General features: G+C 39.6%; 2 protein-coding genes across 2 annotated transcripts; both read left to right on the top strand.

Moving 5' to 3' along the window:
* The first annotated feature begins 728 nt into the window (after positions 1–728).
* lin7c (lin-7 homolog C (C. elegans)) lies at positions 729–7,503 on the top strand. Its single transcript, XM_062382622.1, has 5 exons — positions 729–934; positions 2,152–2,270; positions 2,406–2,477; positions 2,597–2,806; positions 3,069–7,503. Exons 1-5 carry the CDS (start codon positions 898–900, stop codon positions 3,234–3,236), a joined length of 606 nt encoding a protein of 201 aa, XP_062238606.1. The 5' UTR covers positions 729–897; the 3' UTR covers positions 3,237–7,503.
* A 5,099-nt stretch (positions 7,504–12,602) lies between these two features.
* On the top strand, positions 12,603–15,025 carry LOC133948605 (large ribosomal subunit protein P2-like). The gene is made up of 5 exons (XM_062382497.1): positions 12,603–12,729; positions 13,661–13,784; positions 13,887–13,935; positions 14,410–14,499; positions 14,879–15,025. The coding sequence occupies exons 2-5, from the start codon at positions 13,662–13,664 to the stop codon at positions 14,956–14,958; spliced, it is 342 nt and encodes a 113-aa protein (XP_062238481.1). The 5' UTR covers positions 12,603–12,729; position 13,661; the 3' UTR covers positions 14,959–15,025.
* Positions 15,026–20,493: the final 5,468 nt, after the last annotated feature.

Here is a 20,493-nt window from a genome sequence, read left to right as displayed (position 1 = left end):
GGCTCCAGCAAACACACGTACAACATCTAAAGCTCGGGCTTAGGAACCAGATAACATACTGCGCAGAACCCTCAAACTCCCAGGCCTCTGGTAAAGGACCTGCTTGAGATGGACATACCACCATGTCCCATGTGTGTTGGAGGTACTAGGGAGATTTATATATATATATATATATATATATATATATATATATATTATCGAGAGTAGCTCCTCAAATCCCCTTCCCCCTCCAAGAGAGACAAATAGAAAAGCGAACATGTGGTGGTCTTTAGTTCTCATAAAGACTCAAAGGTGTTTAGTTTGTCCAGTCTGGGCTACTGTAAAAAAACATGGTGGCCTCCATAAAGAGGACCCACTCCTGATGTAAATATAAAGTCATTCAATATAAAGGGCTCTTTCTGTAGTAAAGGAAACAACATTTCATACAATTGAGATGAGACACACTAGTGAAAACATCACAAGGATTATTTTATTTCTTCCAAAGATACCTTTCACCTAAATCTTCCATACATAACCTTTACCTTTTATTAATAGGATAAATACGTTTTATTATTGGCGTTATGATTTATTTTAGAAAATATTCTGAACCAATGGTTTAAACCATAGGGTTTAAACACAGATTCACAGTAATTACAAAAGATGCCTTCAGTGTCCTCTCGTGAACACCCAGCTCCTGCCATAAATACCACGCTGAGCGCCGTGGTTCTCATCCCCTTTCCGAGGATTGGTGAACGCACCGTGACACTGGCAGCTAGCCTAGCCGGCTAACTTGGCTAATCTGATTTATCGCCCGAGTTAAGCTCGCGTAAGGTTAGCCCGGATTACCAACTTTAGTTTTCCCACATCTTGCGTTTAACGCAACGTCTACCTGACACCAAACAGCCTCATCTCATCAGGATGGCATCGCTCGGGGAGCCTGTGCGACTGGAAAGAGGTAAAGTTAATGCGCTAGCTCGAGTTAGCTAAGGAATATTTGTTGTTATAGCAGGGAGGCGTTAGCCTAGCTTAGCTACCATTAGCGTAATACAGCTGATTGTTGTTCTTTCGGGCTGCATACCTTATTATTTAGCCCCACTTGACTGCACTAACAATGTCTTCCTGGCAACTTCACGCCTTTGGTCAATTGCGTGTATTATTTGCCACCGAGCTATACAATCACCAGTTTCTGCTGTTATATCGCTTCACTTTGCGCAGCAGCTAACTGGCTAATACGAGTTAAAACAGGGAGTGAACCGAGCTGGTTCGTTAAAGGGTCGAAGGATGTCAGCAGCAAACACACTGAGTTTCAGTCACTTTGTTTCGCCCTTCTCCATGGTCGTTAGCAGCAATGAAGAGCAGGAGGAATTCAGCGCATTGTTTATTCAACATGAGTCGATTTTATAACGTAACACTGACATTAGCATCTGCTGTGTCTGCTAACACAGCAAAGAAAACCCAGGTTTACACAAACCTACATCCGTTTAATAATCTTCTGTGAGTCTCTGGATCTACAGAAATCCTGAGGAGGGTTGATCTCATTAGCAATTCGCAGACAGAAGGGACACAAATTAAATATCGATTGAAATACAGACAGAACATTTGAGAAAAAATGACTAATGATTTGTCTGAAATGAAATATGAATCGTGATATGTTGTGGGTTACTTCATAACAATGTGGACTGGGAAACCCAATCATGTAAATAATTATTGCATTATAATTTTAATTGATAATATATAACACAGGTTCATTGTATAGTGATACAATTAAAACGGTTCTGCTGTTTATCAAGTGTTTGTCATTCTCTGCTCCCTGGGAAGAGTTTGAACCACAACCTTCACCCGAAGCAAAAATCCGTCTTTAAACTTGTAATAAATAACAATATGATAATCATCAATATTAACTGCTAGGAGATTTTTATTTTTATTTATATTTTTGTCAACCCTGTTTATCTAAGTTGAGACAACTCTCTCCACAGGGACAAAAAAGCCTTTTTAATCAGAGCATGTGTTACGAAGGAAAAGATAAATTAAAAAACGTGTTAATTCACAACAAGTTTCTTCCAGTTTTGCTTTTAATAGATAGTTTCCCGGGTTGTGTGTGTCCAGTGTTAAATGTTTCTATTTGCAGATTAGTGCAAACCTTGATGGTGCTATTTCTGCTCTCATTGACAGACATCAACCGTGCCATTGAACTGCTTGATAAGCTCCAGAGGACAGGGGAAGTGCCCCCCCAGAAGTTGCAGGCGCTGCAGAGGGTCTTACAGAGTGAATTCTGTAACGCTGTCAGAGAAGTGAGACGTGGTCTTTGCTGTTCTTACAACACTTACCTCCTGTTTTCTCTTGTGATGTTAAACTTGAAAGGCTAAATTTGATGTGATTTCCTTGAGATGTGGTGATGAAATACTGTCCCAACAATGTCTCTTCAGGTGTATGAACATGTGTATGAAACGGTGGACATCAACAGCAGTCCTGAGGTCCGGGCCAACGCAACAGCTAAGGTAGACCCTCGCCATCCAAGTTGTCATCTCTCATACAAACATTTGACTCTGGCTGACCTTTTAACATATCTTAATTTCAAACTATTTGTTTTTTAACATCACTTCTTGATCATTTGTAGGCTACTGTTGCAGCTTTTGCAGCGAGTGAGGGTCACTCACATCCACGTGTGGTGGAACTGCCGAAGACCGAAGAAGGTCTTGGTTTCAACATCATGGGTGGAAAGGAACAAAACTCCCCTATTTACATATCACGGATCATCCCAGGAGGCATCGCGGATCGTCATGGCGGCCTGAAGAGAGGCGACCAGCTTCTCTCTGTTAATGGGGTGGTACGTTCAATTCACAGAATCACTACATACAAAGCGTGGCATGTATTTAATTTTCTGTTTGTGTGGAGTTCATTGGGGATGCACTGATCCATTTCACTTGGTCTGTAGCCAGTACCTGTAAAATACTGAGGCAATACTGTTGCTTCCTACACACTTGAGATAAACAATTACCCAGGGTATATTGCCTTTTTGATCAGTAACTCATAAAAGAATCTTGTATGTCTTTGACACAGTCTTACAGTATATCTGTTTTTTCCCCCAGAGTGTTGAAGGTGAGCACCATGAGAAAGCTGTGGAACTCCTCAAAGCAGCTCAGGGCACAGTGAAGCTGGTAGTAAGGTACACCCCCAAAGTCCTCGAGGAAATGGAGTCTCGCTTTGAGAAAATGAGGTCGGCGAAGCGCCGGCAACAGAACAACTATCCCCAGTAGGATTCTGCCAAGTTGATGTCCAGCTCCCATGTCTCTCCTCCTCCCTCTCCTCCTCTAGCCTTCTGGCCATCTGTTCTGGTCTCTTTCTTATCTCCCGACCCAAAAAACACAACATACATAAGTCTTAGTTGCCTCTCACTCATTCCCTACATTGTGCTTCTACCCTTCTCTGTAGCATTTTTACTATTCACCATTATTACTGTAATAGACACTACGACTCTAGACGAACACTAGAATGATCACGATTGTCAGTGTAGGTGGTCTCTCACACGTGTGCATTATTTTCAAATTGACAGTTTGAATGCAAGTGACCATCTTCAGAATTTCTTTGACTGGAAAGGTAGTGTTTTTAATTCTTTTATCAGCCACTACCAAGTGCCTCAGGGCAAACGAGTTCATCCTATGTACTGTATTCACTGTTAAATTTTTTTATTCTTTCAAATGGTTTAAAGTCAAGTACTGGTTATTAAATGCTTGTGGCAGGAATCACTCATGTTCTGCCACTGTAATTTTCAAAGATTGTTTTAGTTGAGTATAAATACATTTTCAATACAATGGCCACTGTAAACACAAGTCCAGAATAGCTGGAGGAGTTGATATCAGTGAATCTGTTAAAAAAACATGTTTGATAACAAGGCAAACCACTGAAAGGACACATAATCCACAGTTATGGATACTAGTGAAGGTTTCTTTCTCTGGGTTAAGTTTTCTTTGTGTCATACCACACTGTTAAAAACATTCAGTAGGTGCTGTAAGTGATACAAAATGGTCTCAGCAAATTATGAACTAATTCCTGCCATCATAGAGACTCACAGTTTTACCTTTATCTAAGTAATAAACCGTCATAAGCATAATCTTTGCAGGCAGCATGACACAAGGTGAAACCTGTTCAGCTTCTGATTACTTTTTCTTGACCTGAATCAGGATTTTACACTTTGTGTATTTCTTTAGTCAGGTACCAAACATTTACAGAACATTTGTCTGTGATCTTTGCTAAAATGTGTCTGTCAGTGCTGTTTGCGTCATAAAGTGACAGCACAAAGCAAAGTAAGACATTCATTATATCGAGCAATCTCTTTGTTACAGTAATGTGAGCTGTCATCATTGTATTCATGAGTGAAATGGCGGATGCATATATCGCACACATTGTTTATGGCCTATCATCCAGGCTTTATACAGTCTTTAGGGCATTATGTTTAACATCTGTGGTTTTTTAACATTTCATTTCTCAACTCTGACTCAAAACAAAAATTGTGTCTGAAATGAAGCCTTCGCAACTTTTGGATTTGTATATCTTGGTTTCATTAAGACCTTTACAGTGGTTTATCATATCCATAACACCAGGATTGGAATCAGGATCAACATTGAGATAGTGGAACTGTAGATTTTAATCATTTAGTTAAACAATGACTTCGAACCTACCTGGCTCTGACAATATATTTGTTGGTATACAGTACCAAGACTTTTCTGTAATTTCTTTTCATTATTGTTAGCAACTGTCTTTACCCTATTAAAGCTCCATTCTTATAATATTTAATTATTCATTATATATTAACAAAAGTATTTATTTTTAGACTTTTCTTGCTATTCCAACAAAGGGAACATTAATGTAGTGATTGTCTGTTCGACCCCGCCTCCTCATTCACTCTTTCAGCATGACAACAAACTTTCATTTAGGAGACTTATCCACACTAGTGTTTTGTTTCCATGGTAGAGGCAGTATCCTGTATATAGCATACATCCTCCCTCAAACTAGGCTATAGTTAAGCAAGCCATACGATTTTCCAGTCTCAGGATCAACAAATCCCATAGTTGAGACAGATAGGTGGCAGTTGAGATAGTTATTTATTAAAAGGAAGGAGGATAAAGTAACGTAAGCGTGTGTGAAAGCAGGAAAGCTTTTAGCTTCGCTGTAGTTTCTGTGTTTCTTTGAACGGTGTCATTAACATCCTGCACTGTTTGTCCTCTGGTGTTGAAGCATTCTTCAGAAATGATTTTTTTTTTTTAATGCCCTGTACTGTTAAATGGACATCCAGTCAAGTTTGTCACTTTCAAAGTGTTTTGGCCCAAGTTGTCAAGACTTGACATGACGATAAACAGCTGCACAGCTATTGTGACCGAGGCATCTGAAATTATGTCACTGATGGTTTCCATTCGCTTGTGTGATGAAGTAATTCCAACGCTTTTCTCGCTGTTTTTCATTGTTTTGTTTTTTTCACCATCTCCTAACAAACATGAAGGTTCAACTTACTGTTACATTTTCAGTCAATTTCTCCAGCAAACTGTAAATAGCTTACTAAAAGGTGTTGAAGTCCATAGGTAGATTTTAGCATGAAATTATTTATATTGTTTTCACCAGAATATGAGTGTGTGTGTGTGTGTGTTTCAGGGATCTGGAAAATGTCCTAAAATGGGTTGCATCACTGAATGTTTAAAAAAAGAAAACATTGTCAGTTCAAGATTAGGGAAATATTGGTTGTTGTTTTTCTACAATAAAGTGAGTTTAATTTCGGTGATGATGTGATATTTTTTTCCTTAATAATTGGAACTGAAAAAGTAACATTCAAAGAAAGCAATTTGCAAATACGAATTTGTTGCAGCCTCTACATTCGTCCATCATTAGTTTAATTCAGGACAGAATTCAGTTGAAAGTGAACATCCTCACAATAACAGAAGGACGTGATAGAAATGAGTCTGTTTGGTTCTCAGACGCCTGATGGTCCAGGTTGAAAGCGGGCGAGGGCGTGTGTAGTGTCGGAGGCTCCACCTCAGGATATAGACACAAATGGTGGTTGATAGGACGAAGAAGAGGAGGGTCACAGCGAATCGTAGAAATGACTCCTGACATTGACAGAGCAGGTTTCAAAGTTTTAAAGCATTGCGGGATTGGCTGATTGGATTACAGTAGACACCTAACCATCAGCTGATCGGAAGAGGCAGGAAGAGTGAGAGAGAAGTGTGAATCAGAGCATTGTAGAGAGAGTCTCCCTGAGAGAACTAAACGTCTGCTGTTCCTCGAAATGTCAGGTTACCTGCGGCACTGTGATCGCAGTTGAAGGTCTTGGCCACTTAATTCAAATTGTGTGTTTTTTTTAACATACCGGGGCTTGGTTCATTTTAAATACTGAAACTAAGCTCCTGATGAAACATCCTTCATTTATGGGATAAAATCTAATACAAAACACACACACACACATTACTGCAAATCAACTATCTATCCAAGGTCATTGCGAAACTTGTATTTGTGAGAGCTAGTTTAACTGCAGAATGTTATTGACTTTTATGACCTAAATTCTGCGTGGTCAAATGTAATGTGTGACGTGGGAGCCGCTGCACTTGAAATTATTGGATTTACATAAAGAGCTGTTTGGTTCCGTTGTAAAAATCCAATATTGATCACCATCAAGTGAAAATTCCCATGTGATGTTAGCCTTTCTACTTAATTAAAGATTGTCCGGATGTATGTAGGAGAATATATGACAGTGTGGTTATTAGTTTGACCATTCCATAGCTCTCTTTAGTTAGGAGGCAGAACATTTAACAGAAGAGCGGGGTGTACAGATAAGTGGAAAAGTCTTAATATAATGTAAACTTTGTCCCTTATTATTGTGTTTTATCCAGCTTCAGATGAGTAACGAACAAACGACGAGAAAATCAGGATCAAAACGTAATGAGACTTTGTTTTTGATCTTGCACAGTCTCCCCCCCACTGAATGTCACTGACCATCGTCTAAGTTCCTTACAGAACCTTTGTGAAGTCAACTTTCTACCACTTCTCCTTGTCTATATATTGGAATGGTCAATAAAGTATTTTTTATAATAGTTTTCTTTTGATATTTTTCTCAATTTTTATAAGTGGGTTTTCCTAAAATATAAATACCAGGAATAATTGGTACTTCCATTTTGACTTGTGTACCAGGACATGTATCAGCGAAGTCTCTCTGAAATGCAGCGCTGATGTGGAATCGAACTTGCGGCTGTATGACCGAACCAAACCGCCCTCCATCAGCGCTTCTTTTCTGAGACCTGAACTGATTTGTCTTTTCTTTTTAGTACCATGACCAAACTTGCGACGTTTTTGAAAATTTTTGATAATGTTTTGAAATGTTTTAATCGTTGCTCGTTTAGGATTATTACCTTTAGCCTGTGTTGTGTTACGTTGTGTTATCTAATTTCCTGTGCTAACGCTGGTGTGGAATGTAAACTGTTGTGATGTAGAACGTAACAATGACTTGACTGGAGGCTGAATAAACCGTGCTTCAATGTGTGACTTGTGATGGGTTTTCTTTAATGTCTTTCACGGACACAGCACTTCAGTTGTGTCAGTTGTATTCTCAGAAGCAGGGAAGGAGTTTTGAGTCTGATGCCATCCCTTCTTGATCAAAACAACATGTTCCTAGGCATGTCTCTTATGATTTTGAAGACTTGCAGTACGCGAGCGCCACAACAATCTTCACACTTCATAGTAACTGTCATGCCTGGCACATACGCCAAATGTTTTATGGACACTGGACGCATGCACACCACGCCCAGTACGTGCTCCTTTTGAAGTGGAGAGAAACATGTTTGCTGTCAAACACTGTTGAAAGAGTGAACCCGCCGTGAACTTCCATCATCAGCCGTTGAAAGAGTTGTTATTTTCGGACTCATCTGTAACACTCATGTTTGTAGCAGGTTCACCAATAAACATTTGTCCTTCCTCCTCTGTGTTCGGCGTCACTGCTCCATCACTGTCATGTCAGGAGAAAGCCACTTGGGTTTTTACAGCATGAGTTCAAGTGTTTCTCTTGAACCACAACAGTTTCTTGGTTGAAACCCTGTGTCTGCGAGAGGATGGAGACATTCAAGGGACAAATAGACATGAAATGAAAATGAGATCGTAATAAAGTCCTGTGGTTTCCTACTTTCTCTGTCATGCTCCTGTTTGGAAGCCAAAAAAAAGACCTCATTCTCTTTTTATTGCAAATTAACATTTAAGCATTTTGTCCAGACTTCCGCAACTTTCACAACCAAAAGAACAAAGCTTTTTGATGTTCCTTCACAAGATTCATGCTTTTACTGGGGCATCTGTTTCCCAGGAGCAGGTCGTCCACTAACCAGAGGGTCAGAGGTTCGATCCCTGGCTCCTCCAGTCTGCTTGTTTTCGTCTGTGTTAGCAGGATTATTATGCATTTAACCCATTATTATTACATTTTTTGGAAAGAACCTATTACATTTTGTAGCAGATCTAGGCTTTTCTCTTATATTATGTGAGATATGGCTTTTTATTTCTTCATTTTCCCAGGAAGTAATACATTGATCAGGCTGGTAAAAAAGAACGGCATTTCTATAAGTGTGGTGCAGCTTGATTGAAGTTAAGTGGATTGTCAGGCCTTGGTGGAGGTATGGGTTCTCATGAGTGCTATTCTAGTTTTTGTTTTTATTGTTGTCCCCAGACCATCCGATTCATTAATTTACCATTTCACAGCAGACATTATGACTTACCAAACCAAGAAAAGTACAGGCGTCACTCACAACATCAATGATAGCTCCCTGTGTTATTTATAATGTGATAATTTAAATGTTTTAATTGGCTAAATCATTTTAAAGGTGATATTTCATGAGATAAAACTCTTGCCTATATCTGGCAATAGCTATATTTAAAAGGTAGTTTTACCCACATGCATCCATTCAAACTGTAGATGTCGGAGAGCAGCTCTGTAGCAGCAGATTCAGTGGTAGATCGGGGCCGGTTGCCTGGAACCAAGCAGTGCACGTGACAGCGATTCATTAGAGCTGATTGTTCACACTACAGCTGGAAACCAGAGCACAGATGCTGGTATCTCATGGTGTGGGCACGTGTGGATGCTTCACTTCATGCTTTCTGGCAACTAAAATCAATCACACCCAGGAGCCAACCCAGCGGCAGCAGCAGAGACTTGAGGACGAGGCAGGAGGCCGAAATGGATCAGGAGCCAAGTCAGCAGCAGGAACAGAGCAGGAAGAAGCTGATCCACAGTAAAACACACGCTCACACACACACACACATCTAAACTCACGATGCTTTTTTCTCATTTTCATGCCAGGCTTATGATGCGGGTCAACCCAACATCACTCATTGCCCAATAACATTCACTGGAAACGTCTAACTCACTAACACCAGTGAAAGAAAAAGTGAAGACACCATGGGACAAAATGTGGGGGAAATTGCAATAGTATCAGTACAGAAACACATAAAAACATGCAACATTGCTGCATGAATCAACTGCCTCTGAGCATGCTGGGAGGCTGTCCTTCACATTGACCCCATGATGGTTAGAGACTGGTGGGGATCAGGGTTTCAGCTCCGCTCATTACCATCGCCAAGGAAGTTCTGGTTTCTCCCAGTCCATTGGTTTGCTGGTCGTTTTGTTCAACAGCAGGATTGTGCATAATCTACAGAATGGAGAGTTGTTGCTTTCTTTAATAATGCAAGAAGTAGATTTTTTTAGGGGGGGGACATTTTCACACTCTCCCCAACAGGCACGTGCACAGACACTTTGGGGGGCAGGTGCTCAAACCAAAAAAAAGGGCACCCATCGCAAAAATTATTTATGAAATTAAAAATAATAATAAATTAATAAAAAACACAGTAGGATAATTTCAACTTATATATTTATTTTCGTTGACAAACTAAATTATCAATTTGAATAAATAAATGAATGACAGGTAAAAACAGACAAAACAAGGCCATATTAAATAACCAATAATATGAAAGGGTTAGGGTTAGTGATGTGATGGGCTCCTCTGGACCAGGTAGGGTTACTGATTCTCCCGCATCTGTTTTACAAGTTGATGGCCTGATACAAGATAAAAGAGAGCTGCTACTCTGAGCTGCTTGCTGCAGTTCCCCGTCCTTCTGCTTTTGGAGTCTCTCTTTTCTTGGCATTATGCTGCAAATTTTATAAATGAGATAAATCAATGTTGTGCATAATTATCCAGAGTGACTTACGTAATCTCTATAAAGCTGTACACACAGTACACACACATTTTTTTTTACTGTTTTCTGACAGAGTTGAAGCATAAGCAGCATTACACTAGTAATATACCACAATATACCTCACCAGACTGTCATCTAGATCAATTTCAATAATTACGATTTTAATGAAACAAAACTACTTTTCTAATTTGTAGAACACTAAAACGGCCTTTATATTCTCTGTCTGTCTGTCTGTCTGTATGTATCTCCCTCCCTCTCTCTCTTCGGTAAACATGACAAACGTCAGTATACAGCTGGACAAGGCTTTGAAATCACAGGGTTTTTTGTTTGTTTATTTTTTAGGAAACGTCCAACCAGTTGCGACGTAACGTTTTCAGTGGCGCTAATGTTGTGGTTCATTTATCCCCTAACAACATCGGGGGATTTCACAAACACCATCATTACCTGTTTGTATGATGCTGCGCAGTGTTGTTCAAGTTCACACCTCTCATGAACTAGTTCAAAGTTCCGTTCATGCCATAGTTTTAAGTTGGAAAGTGAGAATGAAATACTTAACTTATCCATCACGACCCCTTGCCTTTACTGTCGGAATGTTTATCAGACAGTGTGTAAAAATCCCTCTCTGCTTTCTCTTGCCATCTGTATATGAGACCAAGAGCTGTTCTGTCGCAGGTACGGCCTGCCCCTTTAAGGAAAGTTTGTAGTGTGTGACGTAGTGCACCAGGGTATTGCTGGAAAAGACGCTTAAAGTGTGTGTATAACGAGAAGTGACGGACCACCTAGAGGTGCTGCGAGTGTTGCTCCTGCTGTATATCCGAGAAATAAAGAACCAGGAAGCGCCGAGACCACACAACACAGGCGCATTATCTCCTGTGGGGGGGTGGCGGCTACAGGCTTGCGTAGGTCAGTCACCTGTGAATACCAGCATCATGTACCCCTGAACCAGAGCGGAGAAATGATGATGATGAAAAATTTTATTTAAAATTATATAAAATTAAACATAAAATTAAATAAATTAAATAAAAAATAAATAAAAAACTGCGTGCGCACATCCGGCGAAGAAGCCCATTGCGCATTTCCAAAAATAAGTTACAACATAATATCAGTGTGAGTGCAGGATAGCTTCAAAATGGGTGAAAATAAAAAACTGAACTCTTGACACTGACACTGACAGACTATTGAAATTGTAAGGATTACTATTATTATTTTTCAGGAAAATTAATTGGCTTTTTGAGGGCTTTAACATAGTCAAATTCTTACCAAAATTTTCTGAAAATTAGAAAGTGGTGATATTTTGCTTTCCATTTATTGAATAATTATTTATTTATATGGACTGGAGAACAACCACTCTAACCACTAGGTCAAATGAACACTGTACATCCTACGCCACACCCCCACGAAATTAACATTAAGGATTGGATAACCTGCTCATTCCCATTAGATACTAAGCACAGGACAGGTCTGATATAATTTTGATTTATACTGTGCAGGTTTCAAAATGACCACACAATCATTGAGAATGTTAATAATAATAATAATAATAATAATAATAATAATAATAATAATAATGCAATTAATATCATCAGTAATATGTATGTTTAACAATAATAATACAAAAATATAAATCTAATATAAACGTTTTCTAAGAGATAATTCGAAGTTTTAAATGTTGCTATTTGATCCAATTGTTGGAAAATATGAATAAAAACAACTACATGATTAGTAAAATACAAGTAAAGTCTAATAATGATTAGATTGAAGTTTTCCTATGAAAGAGTCATAAACACTGTGCAGAGCACCAGCCTGAACTTTCTCAACAGGGACTTTAACAGTTTCCACAAAGTTCCATCATCTCCACATATTCACTTTACAAATTCAGGCCCTGTGTTGATCATGATGGGGAATATCTCTCAGGATCCACTTTGATATGCAGCCACCATCGGTGCCTCTTTAACTAACTAAATGAACTTCTCATTTACACAGAGCCGTTGCTCGGCAGTTTTCAGTCCTATGCTTACATACTGGAATGATCATTGCCTCTTTCCAGTTCACTGACATCTTTACCTCATCCCACCTTTTTCCCTTTTTTACAGCAGATAATGGTTTGAATTCATTTAATGTGTATCAGATGCAGTTTGGCCTCTAACTGCTCTCAGGCTGGAAGGAACATCCTGGATCAGAGCAGACAGATAAAGATGAAACAAACAGCGACACCTTGTGGGAGGTTCAGTAAATAATACAGTTACCTGCTAAAAATGTAACGTCTGGTTATTGTTATAATTATTATAATTGTCATTATTATTATTAATTTATTAATAATACAAAACTGTTGAGACTTAGGGCCCAGTTGTGTTGAACCAGCAGTTCACGTTTCATTGCACTGTCGGTAGGTGACCAGTAGGAGTCGCCTTCACTATCTCTTGCTCTGATCACCGTAGAAGAAGAAGCACGGTTTCTTCCGCCTCCATCCGCTGATGCTTCTTCCTTTCTGCCCGCAAACCCCGAAGAGAACACGCGTTCACCTTCCTAGCTCAAGTGAGTTTCTTATTTTAATAACATAATAAGCACGTAAATCAGTGCAGAACCGAGCCTAGCGTGTAGATGAACAACTAAACTTCTGCTCCTGGTAACTCAGAGACATTGAAGAGCTATGAATCGTCAATATGTAATGTTTTTACGCCCCGTGGCAGTGGTTGGCTGGGCTAGCTAGCTAAGTTAGCTCGCGGGACCGGAGCACACACCGCCACATGGGTGTCAAGCTGCAGCTGTGCGCATTTCTTATATACGTTTTTAACTGTTAAATGCGATTCGATATAACAACAAGTTTTAACACTTCATATTTTTTTACATTTGAGCGTTAGAGGTCTCTGTGAAACACCCGGGAAAAGTGAACGAAGCTGTGGTGTGCCTATGCTAACTGTCCAGTATTCTTTTCATGACAGTCATGTCAAGCGAACCTTGGTAATGTGTATTTGTAAGAACAAAACTATAATATTTATTGTAGATTGGGAGCGTTTACTTTCTAACTAATAAAATGCTCAGATTAAATGTAGACAAATACAGATGACAGCCAGGCTAGCTATCATACTTCCATACAATATAAAGATTATCTCTGTTTAAAAAGAAATCAGTGACCACCCACCAAGAAATTAAAGGATTAGAATTTATCTCCAGTCTTAAGGTTTTTAATAAAGATGTTTGAACTGTGAATCAGACCAATTGTTTCTCTCTGAGGAAACCTGAAGAGTGAGATTAGAAATGTGAACAATCTGTCAACAAAAAATTAGTTCATGTGCAGGATTGACCTGGATGTGTCACACTGATGGTTTTAATGACTTCTTCTGGTTAATTAAGATGAAGTATGGGCTTCCTTTCAACAAAGTTTTCATCCAATTTGAGCGTCTCTTGTATTTCTGGTTGTGTCAACCGTACGTCTGTGTTAACCGTCTCACTGTTGTGTCTTCAGGATGCGTTACGTTGCTGCATACCTGCTCGCTGCCCTTGGAGGCAATGAAGCCCCTGAATCCAAGGACATCAAGAAGATCCTGGAAAGTGTTGGCATTGAGGCCGATGACGCATGCATGACCAAGGTACAGAGCAGCCTGCTCTTCATTGTTTCTGCAGCTACAGTTGAACCGTTGGCTTGTCATGACTTTGGTGATGTTCATATAATTAGGTCTCTTTCTCAACAGGTCATCTCTGAACTCCAGGGAAAGAATGTGAATGAGGTGATCGCATCGGGTGAGTCTCCCACTTGCGTTGTACCTTTTTGTGGTGATGAATTTGGTAGATATGAGTCCCTCTAAGACAATGAAGCACCTGTTAGGATTTGTATCATATGAAACTTTGCATGCTATCCATAATACTTGCAACTGACTCATTATTCTTAAAAAATATCTGCTAAAAACAAACAGGAGAAGCATATTTTCCACCAATGATGATAATATCCAGCTTTTAAATTGTTACACTTGGTTCAAATCAGACAAGACTGACTGGGTTGAATATTAAACTTACACTCTGCACTCTAAATATGACGACCAAAAAGGCAGTGTTTACTTAGCTAAATCTTATCAAAATATTGTCACCAAGTCAAGGGAAGGTGTTTATGCTAATATTGTTGAAGCTAAATATCCATATTGTCTTACTGTTCTGTTTCTGGCTGCTGAGTCCCAGTGTTATCACTCATGCTTTGTTTGCCAACCTATCTCTCCCCAGGTTACGGTAAACTGGCCAGCATGCCAGCAGGTGGTGCCGTGGCTGTTGCCAGCTCTGCAGCTGCAGGTGGAGCCGCAGCCCCCGCTGCAGGTGAGCATTTCAGCTTAGCACCTTGTTTGTCAGCATCAGTGACACTTGGCACACACTCTGCTTTCACCTTTTATGTTAGTACGATTACTTCAAGTCAAATTAGCCGTCGTAGTTTTCTTTATTATATAGATTGTGGGTAAAAGGCAATTAAGATGCTTTAAGGGTTTTTTGGGCAACAATTATAGATTCTTTGTGTATATATGTAGAAATTGGTGTCATCGTTTTCTTATTAACAAGTTAAAGTATAGTTTTAAACCATTGGAGAGCTGTTTTCTTACAAGTGCACAAGTTACTTTAGTGACCTCCTGAGCGTAACTGTTTGTTTAAATGTGTTTTGGTCTTTATAGCAGAAAAATAATATCAAGTTGTTGTTTTGCAGCTGCTGCTGAGGAGAAGGAAGAGAAGAAAGAGGAATCTGAGGCGTCTGATGACGACATGGGATTCGGCCTGTTCGACTAAACTTTTTCTAAACATGAATAAAGTTTATAAAAAAACTCTTCTCTAAAAATCTTTTATTTGTTTTACAAATCTCCCTCCTGTAAACCACATTTTGTGTCAAGTAGATGGTATCCTGCTGTTTCAAGCTGCCATCTATAAAGTTTGCTGTAACCAGTGTTGTGCAAGTTAACACTTTTCACAAACAAGTTCAAAGTTCAGTTCATACAAGTAAACCTGAATAGTTCACCATTTAAATTCTGAACTAGTTCATAGTTCAGTTCATTTCATAGTTTTAAGGTGGAAACTGAGAATGAAAGACTTGTTAAAGAAAACCTTATCCATCACTACCCCTTGCCTTTACTGTCGGAAGGTTTTTCAGTCAGTGTGTTAAAATCTCTCGGATAATAATGTGCATCGGATCTCGGATGTAGTTGCTGAGCCTGCGTTAAAATCTCTCAGATAATAATGTGCATCGGATCTCGGATGTAGTTGCTGAGCCTGCGTCTCTGCTTTCTCTTGCCCTCTGTGTATGAGAACGAGAGCTGTTGTGTTGCAGGCATGGCCTGCCCCTTTAAGGAACGTTGTAGTGTGTGACGTAGTGCACCAGGGTATTATGGGAAAATACGCTAAAAGTATGTTTAGGAAGTGACGGGTCACTCATTCTGGGGGCAAATGCTATACCAACTAGGCCATTTCAGCTGATGGTTTCAACACCGAACTAAGCACAATAAGACGATGGACAAATGATCGTGTGTGTGTTGGTGTCATTCTGCGCAGAAGGCCACTGCGCACATTCTGCGCAGAAGCCAAATGCGCAGATCCTGCGCAGAAACCCACTGCGCACAATCTGCGCAGAAGCCCATCGCGCTTAGTTTTTTTATTTTTTTGTATTAAATTTTTCCCTGTTTTTATATTTAATTAATTTAAATTAACAGTGTAGGACATTTTTCAATGAATAGGAGGAGTCCTGCCAATATTAAGAGTTTAACATATTGCCAGTTTGAAAATTGGAGGGAGTGGGGTTCAAACCCAGGTCACTCATTCCGGGGGCAAGCACTTTACCAACTAGGCCATTTCAGCTGATGGTTTCAACACCGAACTAAGCACGATAAGACAATGGACAAATGATTGTGTGTGTGTTGGTGTCATTTTCTGCTGCTTTTGATAAACACTTCAGAGAAAATAATTTCTACTTAACTACATATATTTCACGGCCTTACTTAAAATTTACTTTTATATTTTTGGCTTTTAGATACTAGATGAAACCTATTGTTAGAGAATAGCCCAGTGGGGGGGGGGGGGAATGTTTTTTGAGAGAAGATTCGAGATTCATCCACTATACGGCTCAACAGATCTCTGATCCATGAAGCTTCCTCCTACCAAGTTGTGTGGTTTGGAACCGAGACACTGGCCAGAGAAGAAAACACTTGGAATACGTTGCTTGATTGGTCTGCATATGTGTGCCATGAGTGATGGGTAACGTAGTGCGAAGTCGAGTTAGTTGGTTTCGGTTAGGCTAAATCGCGGACATTTTACGGGCACTGAGCAACGACATGGTGAAAGCATTCGATTTAGACAGCGTCTCTCCTGAGGATGAAAGTTATGAAATGTCCCGAGGGTCAGTGAACAAGTAGGAGTGGGGCACGTGACAGTTCTAGGCCAATGGCTGTAGGGTTCTGTGGGATGCCAGGCTCTCATTGGCTGATGAGTTGGCGTATCAATGGTGAATGAGGAAGGGGAGTGAAGAATACAGTGGTGGATGATAAGGGTGTCGGAGTTACGAACAAGAAGTGTGTCGTGTTCGCTGGACTTTAATAAAGTTACACATAAAGAGAGGTTTCCTGTTGTCTATACGAGAGGACGCTACAATATGAACGTGTTCACCGTTCAAATTCATTATTTGTCATTGAGTTGCGTTCAGTTCATCGTTCTCATAAAAGTGGACGCGTTCAATGAGCCCGTTCTTTTGCCTTCGTTCATGCACAACACTGGCTGTAACAATAGTTTTCAAATTCGATTTGACCAAATAGTACATTTTCTCACTTGATTGAGGTTTCAAAATGTATTGACTGATAAAAATTGACACCTACGCAATTTCATAGGACTAGTGTCAATATGTGAGTTGTAGGATGTCAGTGTTTAGTCTTCAGGTCCAATTGTGCCACAGGACAATGGTGTCTTTCTACCATATTACAGCTGGTACTGGACCATGACTTGTATAATTGAGTGGTATGGCCAACAGATGGCGATATTGAGTGGCCGACTAGTGCAGTATGTCAGTGTTGGCTGTTGTGTCTAAGGGTTGCTGAATTATCCATGGGAATAGAGACACCAGACTAAACAAACTGAACCTTTTCAATACTTAGTATAACAACCCCACGCTTGCAGGTGATGTGTACACTGTTTACCTCTGAGAGGGCATATAAATGAATAGATAAAAAGAATAAAAACTTTAGTTCTATTCTTGATATACGCTGTGATGGCTTGAATGTGATCTTTTCCTTAATGAATACTGCAGGGCGCTGTAACAGTAGCGAGCATCCATCACTGTCACTGAAACACTAGCACATCAGTTGATCTCCAACAAAAGCAGATTATTAATAACCTCAGTCTTTGATCTAAATCTGGAAATTCTGCACCATTTCAGAACAGACAAGGATATAATAGTATAAATAAAACACAGAACTTTGATGTTGGCCTTAAAACCAGAATGGCTTATAACTCAAAATCAATTCAACTTATCAGTGAGTTTTATTTTCTCGGTTTACTACCAGTCATAATTAATAAATGACTGCAACCAATGAAGAGAAAAGACGAGGCTTCATTGGTTTCCTGAGGTCATTACACGAAATTCAGGTTCAAAGGTCAACGCAATGAGCTGAAAGCACTAATCATTAAACCACACGGATGAGTCGATGTCAATAGCAGCAGTGAGTTTTGTGAGCAGGTGTAGGACCCAGTCAGACTTCATGAGAGCATGTGGTTTTGTTTCCATGGCAGCACCAGACCTATAATCAGGTTTGAAACTATGTGTCATAGGTTCAGTGGGTTCTGCTGACTGCCTCGACACGGCAACTGAATATTATCATCTAGCTTTTTATATTCAGTCTGTTATTTACAACACTGTGTGTTACAAAACACAAGAGTAAATCGAGGATGACTGAATCACTAAAATCCTCTTTCACTGTGTGCAGTAACAGCTCTGATAACATTATCCACCTCTCAGGCACAACGACTACATCTTTGCTCATATCTACGTATTTTTGCTCTTACGTAATCACAGACCGACAATGAACTCAAATACAGACCTTAACGGAACATATATAATTAGAATGTACCTATATATTTGGCACTCATACCCTAATCCTGCCATAACCCAGAAGTGAGACCTTAACACAGCTGCTCACTTTGAAAAGCAAACGTCCCTGTTTTTCAGAGATATTCAACAAAATAACACATGGGGTGTTTTTGGTTAAGTATGGTTTCACATAAAGGTGATGCATGACGGTGACAATACAGTGCAGCAGAAAGAATTAAAGAGTAGGTTCAACTGAAGCATAACATGTATGACACTCGATACTGACAGAGAATCAGCTGATTTGAGTGAAATATAAAACAATGTCCGTATGTGAAACTGTTCCAGTAGCATCCTCTACCCCCTTCTTCTGAAATTGTTGTTTTGTGTTTCTCGGATATTACATGTGCATGTTTTATTTCAGCAAAATATATGAATTATTCCTTAAGAAAATAACAAAAAAGCTGAAAATTACCTATCTCGCAATGTTAAAGGTTCAGTGTTGTGTGACATCTAATGGTGGAGTTGCATGTTGCAGCTGAATACCCCTCACCTCACTCTCCGCTTCCAAGCATGAAGAGGCACCTAATGGTAGACTTCAGTTGTCATTGAAACTCAAAAGGTGTTAAGTTTGTCTAATCTGGCAGCCTCCATAGAGAGGACCCGCTCCTGATGTATATATAAAGTATATAGATATAAAGGGCCCATTTTGGGTAAAGAAAACAACAATTTGTACAATTTAGGTGATTATGCACTAATGAGAACGTCATTAAGATTATTGTGTATTCAGTTTCTGCCAATAGATCCCTCGCACCACAATCTTACATCTGAAATGGGTTCTTCTTTCGCCAACGTCCCATCCTTCCACCCAGTTTTCTGGAACTCCATTGACTTGGTTTAATGAAATTAAATTTAGCTTACAAACAATTGATCAAACATACGGACAGGGGTTTAAACATAACCTTCTTGTTGGAGGTAACACTTTAAGGGCGTGTTACCTTTATAGAGGATAATGTAACCTGTGTTTGTAAACAAATATCATGTTTTTTTCTCTACTTTTTAAATTTAGTCAACCCTTCCCTCCTACCCTTAACCCACAGAACCAAAGCTGTTTTCTTATATGATGACTCCTGATTATCAGTAGGGGGATAACATCACAAGACCCAGCTTATGGCTCTGGATGTGTCATTAAAGCAGATGAACCCGGGACAGAAAAATTCCACTATGGAATCAACTCAACTTAAATGTCTTAATCAACCAATTAGTCATGTCCCGTGCATGACTATGAGACTGTTACTTAATCTTAAACTTTTTTTTTTTTGCTGATGTCACTGAAAAGAACAGAGCTGAGTCATGTGTTGTGAGGTGAGTAAGCGGTGTCTGTGAAATGTTTTTTCGTTTTATGTCTGAGGACAGAAAGTGCTGGACAGATTGTTCGTCGTCTGCTCTGTTATACATTTAATCAGGGCTGTGCAGATACCGGAGAGGGGCATGGAACAAGATTTGAAAACACAACTAAAACATACAAATAGCCTGTTGATTTATAGCAACACATATTTAGACAGAATGGAATCTTGCAACAAAGAGCTTCCTGAAATTTCCCAAGACGTGATCTCCCCAGGCACTTCTCCTTCTCCAACCGAGCATCCACGGACACGTCATCTATGTGACGTAAACTGACCGGCGGCAGCTAGGTCATTATTAGTCATTGTAAAAAGGTTTTTCTTGCTAAGAGCCTCAGACAAGTTTGTGTTAATCACAAATGTGGATTCTCCTTAAGTATCTTTACATAAGATTTGTACTTATAAACACATTGAGGTATATTTCAATTTCACGCCCTTTGTACTACTCCACTACATTCCAGCAAGAAGAGACATTTGTGAAATGTTGTGCGGCTCGATTAAGTTTAAGGGATCTATAGTGCCTATGTGCTCCAGCAAAGTTATGTAGACATTGTGTCTTTCAAAAAGTCTGGCCTGAGAGGTGGATAAAGTAATCAGGGCTGTTAGAGTACACAATGAAATGTGATTTTAGTGATTGAGTCATCCTCTACTACTCTTGTGTTTTGAAGCACACCGTGTGATACGGTGTTGTAGATAAGACGTATATAAAAAGGGAGATAATATTCAGTTGAAGCATCGAGGCAGTCAGCAAAACACACTGTACATATGACCACTAGTTTAAAAACCTGATTATAGGTATGGTGCTGCCATGGAAACACAAGCCACATGTTCATAAGTCTGTTGTTCCCGTTGAACTTG

This window comes from Platichthys flesus, chromosome 1 (assembly GCF_949316205.1).
Source record: "Platichthys flesus chromosome 1, fPlaFle2.1, whole genome shotgun sequence".
Taxonomy (NCBI): Eukaryota; Metazoa; Chordata; class Actinopteri; order Pleuronectiformes; family Pleuronectidae; genus Platichthys; species Platichthys flesus.
This window is presented reverse-complemented; position numbering and strand designations above follow the sequence as displayed.